We start from the raw sequence: 5,294 nt of genomic DNA on the forward strand, positions 1-5,294 counted from the left end.
ACTCAGAAACATTTTTTTTTCTGGAAATAGAATATTTCATTGCAGCGCTCAGGGTTATTGAAAATAAGTGCTATTATATTAAAACACTATGACAACGTTCTTTTTGCAAGGCCCTAACAACAAATCCAATAAGCACAATTATCATCTTTTTGTGCATTTGTGTATTTGTAAATTTTTATTTCTATATTTTTATACTTTTTTCTATGATTTTCTAAATATATTTTTATGTAATTCAATTCAATTTTATGCAATTTTTATGTAGGCCTAATAATTATTTATGTAATACCTTATGTAATTTTACTTAATGAAGTGATATCATCTTTACTGTTAAATGCTAAATGTTTACATCTTTGTAGTGAGCAGTTGTTGAGGAAAAAACGAATTAGTTTCAGGTCTGTGCCAAACCGGATTGGTCGCTATGGTAATGTCGTATGGTTACATCATCTCTGCCTGAGGTGAAACCAAAAACAGAGCGCATGCATAAGGGTTAACGCCCACTTTCGGGAGGTGGGTCATGTTCTTGGCTGTTGAGTGATTCGTCTTCTGCATACACGACCTTTGAAGCTAGCTAAAGGCTACCGCTAACAGGCGACAAGTGGAAACCGGCACCGGCGCTTCATGGTTCGGTATGAAGCCGAGAGAAACCAGCATGGCCTCCATCGCTCAGAGGATCGCGCGGCAGGCTCTGCTCACCTTCAGGACGCCTCCGCCGGTCGGTGAGGCCGGTAAAGCCGGTAAAGCTTTCCTGGAGAACCACGGCAAGCTGAAGAGCCTGATGACGGAAGTGCGAGCGGCGGACCTGAAGCTCGCGCCCCGCAGAGCCGACAGCTCGCCCGGCGTGCCCCCGCACTCGTACCACGGCGCGCCTCCGGTCACCTACATGCACATCTGCGAGACGGACGAGTTCAGCATGGGGGTTTTCCTGCTGAAGAACGGCGCCTCCATCCCGCTGCACGACCACCCGGGGATGCACGGCATGCTCAAAGTCATGTACGGCAAAGTCCGGATCAGCTGCTTCGACAGGTCGGACCGGCCGGCCGCCGACCCGCAGGCGGCCCCCGCCCCGGGCCAGAGAGGCGCCCTGCGGCGGGCCATGCTCCGCTCCACCGGGGAGTACACGGAGGAGAGCGGCCCGTGCGTCCTCGCCCCGGACCGGGACAACCTGCACCAGATCGACGCCGTGGACGGACCGACGGCTTTCCTGGACATCCTGGCCCCGCCGTACGACCCGGACGACGGCAGAGACTGTCACTACTACAAGGTGCTGACAGAGGCGGAGGGGCAGCAGGCGGAGGAGGCGCAGAAGGAGAAGGAGCCGGAGGTCTGGCTCATGGAGATCTCCCAGCCTCCGGATTTCTGGTGCGGCGGGGAGCCGTACCCCGGCCCGGAGGTCTCCCTCTGAGGGTCCGACAAGTCTCCTATCCCGGGCCGGTCCGGTTCAGAGACTCTGGAGGGGGCACAAGGCCTTGCAAGGCTTCGGACTCGGTGGGACAAACTGGGCTAAACCTTCACAGATTATTTAATCCTCTTTGACAATAGGATGTGATGCTGTAGGCTGCAGACTGGAGGCAAAGACGATCAGTCTGGACCTCAGTCTGGACCTCAGTGAGGATGCAGAATTGTCAGAAAATGGTCTACACCACAAAATTAGGAAACTTAATTAGGTGACTTGCTTGATTTTGCCCTGCAGAGGTAAACAGGAGGAACTGTTTTTGGTGTTTTTTCAAAGGTGGAATGGTCATGACTGAAGTTTAGATATTTCATTTTAACTCAAATTAGAGCTATAGGTGCTGCTATACAATACATTTCTGTACCAAGAATACTTCTGTTAGGACAGGAGATGACGAAGATGATGAGGTCAGATACTGAACTTCAGGTATAGTGAGGCTTTTTTTCCCCTCCCAAAATCAATATACAGCTCATGGAAACAAGCTCATATACGTTCAGGATGCATTTGTTCCTCATCTGCCACTATAATCCCTAACTCTAAAATGTCACACACTACTGTTTTGCCTCTTGTTGTTAGTCCTCATCCTAGTTGAGGAAGGGGGGGGGGGGGGGGGGGGAGAGAGAGAAGAGGGGTGTTGTTCCCCAAAAATATCACCCATATACTGTGGTGTTCATGTCTAGATGTTGGGGCCGAAGGAGGGTTGGAGAGATTGTTATGGTTTCTGAGTTTCTGAGTCAGTAGGTGTCAGGACTGCATGATGTCAGTGTGTGTTGATGATTAATAGCTGCAGAGAGAGAGAGAGAGAGAGACTGCTTTAGTGTTTCAGATCTGAAGGAAATGTTGCATCGTCAAAGTTTGGAGACGGTGGGAATGTGGAGTATTGAGGGATTGTGAGAAAATAAATGGGTTTGATTCCTATTAGTGTCACATATATAGTCGCTGTCAGGTGAAAACCTTGTATCTCCAAAAATATCAGCTTTTCAGAAAACATATGATAAGAGTTTATCCAGTGGGGTTTTGAAAGAGTTTCATAAGACCATGCAGGGTGGTAAAAAAGAGTTAAAACTGAAACTGAAAATCACCAAAACTGGATTTACAAGGTTTTCACATGACAGCAGTAGAAATGCTAAAAAAAAAAAAAAATGAACGTACTCAAGATGCTGTGAGGTGTTTTGGATATGACAGATGTTATGTTGTTGTCAGTGTGGAGGACATGGAGGGAGCTAATGATGCGTTCAAGAGATGTTGGAAAGTCGGGAATTGCCACTTCCATTAGGGTAAAAGACAGTGGAACGGCCCTGTTGTAGTTTTCTGATGTCACATCAACATGGCGGCTGTAAACAACACTGTAAACAATACACAGCAGTAGTTCTGACATGTTTATAATCCTTGAAATACACTGAAGTTTGACCTTAAATCTACCAAAACGCCTGCGTGAAAAATTATCAAACATAGAAATTAGAAATGTAAAGTTGCAAAAAAGTTGAGAAGTTTAATGCTATAACTATCAAGCTAATGTTGCCAGATATTAAACGTAACATTAGCTAATGATTGATAATGGGAACAGGATTTTATGTCGAGTAAAGAAAATGTGTCCGTCCGTGTTTCTCTCCTGGTTGTAATTTTCCACCGATCAGCTGGGAATTTCCCAGCTGATCGGTGGTTTGATTCCCAGAAGTGTGTGTGGGGTGAAAAATGAGCTTTTATCAGAACTGTCGAGGTAATCTGATGTGTTTTGTCTTCCTGGATGTGAGTCTTCAGTTCATGTGAAAACGGGAAATTAACCAAAACTTTCCACACACTGACAGGTCTGTGCGGACTGGACGAACTGCAGACCGATTCTTTTTAAAGAGCATTTGATTCTCAGGTCTGTATTGTGATTTGTATCGCTTGGGATTATGCAGGGTTATGGATTATGATGAAAGACGATGAAACTGCATGGTGTTGCGCTTCTCGGCATAAATTCTGACCTGCACCGTCCTTACTGCAGGAAAAAAAAAGATAGGTTTCACTTTTTTTGTGAAGCTGCATTGTAAAAAAAAAAATGTCTTTGAAAATCAAAAGGTTTTGTCACTGTTTAAGGTTAGGATCAAGCATAACATGGGGTTCAGGTTGTGGTTAAAACAGGTTTATGTTCATAATTAACTTTTTAGAGTGAAATTTATGATGATTTCCAGCTTTGCAGCACGGCCAGAGACTGACGACCATGAAAGACTGAGAGAAACTGTGGAACAAATCATCCGCTGTTGCTAACCAGCATTCCCATTCCATAAAGCAATGAATGAGTATGATGCATGGTAGAGATTTAATTCCAAAATTTACATATGCACCGTTTAACTGACGCCTGCACTCTTAGAAAATGATTGGTGGCATGAAAGCAAAGCAGATTAAAGTTATGAATCATCTGAAGTCCTTCTGACAGAACCAAATAGTTCTGTTTTGGAGGAAAATAGGGCTGCAACTAACGATTATTTTCATTGTCGATTAATCGATTAGTTGTTTGGTCTATAAAATGTCAGAAAACGGTGAAAAATGTGGATCAGTGTTTCCCAAAGCCCAAGATGACGTCCTCAAATGTCGTTTTGTCCACAACCCAAAGATATTCAGTTTACTGTCATAGAGGAGGAAAGAAACCAGAAAATATTCACATTTAAGAAGCTGGAATCAGAGAATTTTGACTCATTTTTCTTTAAAAAATTACTCAAACCGATTAATCGATTATCAAAATAGTTGGCGATTAGTTTAATAGTTGACGATTAATCGATTAATCGTTGCAGCTCTAGAGGAAAAGAATCATTTGAAATATTTTGCTGATGCATTCTGGGTTGCAAATTTGTTTGAAATGAGATAAATTGCATTTTGAATCCAAACATTGTCCACTGCTGCTAAACAGACTGTCCTCTGCAGAACAATGACTGAGACTGATGTAGTGTGTGTGTGTGTGTGTGTGTGTGTGTGTGTGTGTGTGTGTGTGTGTGTGTGTGTGTGTGTGTGTGCGTGTGTCACTGTGGAGCTGCAGAGTTAAGAGCTGATGTCAAGCATTTCAATCAGGGCCAGAGCCCAGGATCTGATCCTCCTGAACCAGTTGGTGTTAAATGAACAGTATCTGTATCAATGCATTTCGCCTGTAATGAAGGTTTTCTGTCAGTTCATATAAAATGTGGTGTTTATTTTGCCTAAACATGACGACTTTATTTCCTAACATTTGAGCTCCTGTATTGAGCAGGAGCCTGAAGGTTTGTTGTTGTTGTTGTTTGTTTGTTGAGTAATTTTCCTCTTCCTTTCAAACTCTATATGAAGTATGACAGTGCTGAGAAAAAATCCCCAAAACAACATAAATCTCCCAAATTTTTCAGAATAATTGTGATTCAGGAATTCTCACAAAAATCCCCTTTGATCAATTTATTCATTACAATCAAGAAATCAAAACTGATTGAAAATCTGTGGGGGAAATTTAAGTTGCAGAATTACTTGACCAAATAAAACAATCAAATGTATTTTCATGGTTTAGTTTGTTATGGGTTTTTTCAACATTGTCAACATTTCCAGTACTTGTTAGAAATACATTGTTCAGTGGAAGCCTAGAGAGGCCTGAACCAGTACAGAATATTACTTAAGTTTACCAGCCAGAGAAGAAGAACATGCTCATCAGCGGTCATGAGGCATCAACCTCTATCAGTGGTGGAAGAAGTACTCTGATCATTTACCTAAGTAAAAGTACCAATACAGCAATGTAAAAATACTCCATTACAAGTAAAAGTCCTGCATGAAAAATCCTACTTAAGTAAAAGTACATAAGTATTAGCAGCAAAATGTAGTTAAAGTATTAAAGTAAAAGTAGTGG

The 5,294-nt window shown here is 42.8% G+C and overlaps 1 protein-coding gene across 1 annotated transcript; it reads left to right on the forward strand.

Annotated features, from left to right (window-relative positions):
- Positions 1 to 576: 576 nt before the first annotated feature.
- On the forward strand, positions 577 to 2,023 carry adob (2-aminoethanethiol (cysteamine) dioxygenase b). Its single transcript, XM_071537411.1, has one exon. It carries the CDS (start codon positions 629 to 631, stop codon positions 1,400 to 1,402), a length of 774 nt encoding a protein of 257 aa, XP_071393512.1. The 5' UTR covers positions 577 to 628; the 3' UTR covers positions 1,403 to 2,023.
- Positions 2,024 to 5,294: the final 3,271 nt, after the last annotated feature.

This window comes from Centroberyx affinis, unplaced genomic scaffold, assembly GCF_046629955.1.
Source record: "Centroberyx affinis isolate AG114_WGS23_722 - 3 ecotype Tasmania unplaced genomic scaffold, CSIRO-AGI_Caff_v1 ptg003041l_1, whole genome shotgun sequence".
Classification (NCBI taxonomy): domain Eukaryota; kingdom Metazoa; phylum Chordata; class Actinopteri; order Beryciformes; family Berycidae; genus Centroberyx; species Centroberyx affinis.

Bases quoted from the DNA above. Each gene is read 5' to 3' on its own strand.
- adob (XM_071537411.1), top strand. From the start codon at position 629: ATGAAGCCGAGAGAAACCAGCATGGCCTCCATCGCTCAGAGGATCGCG.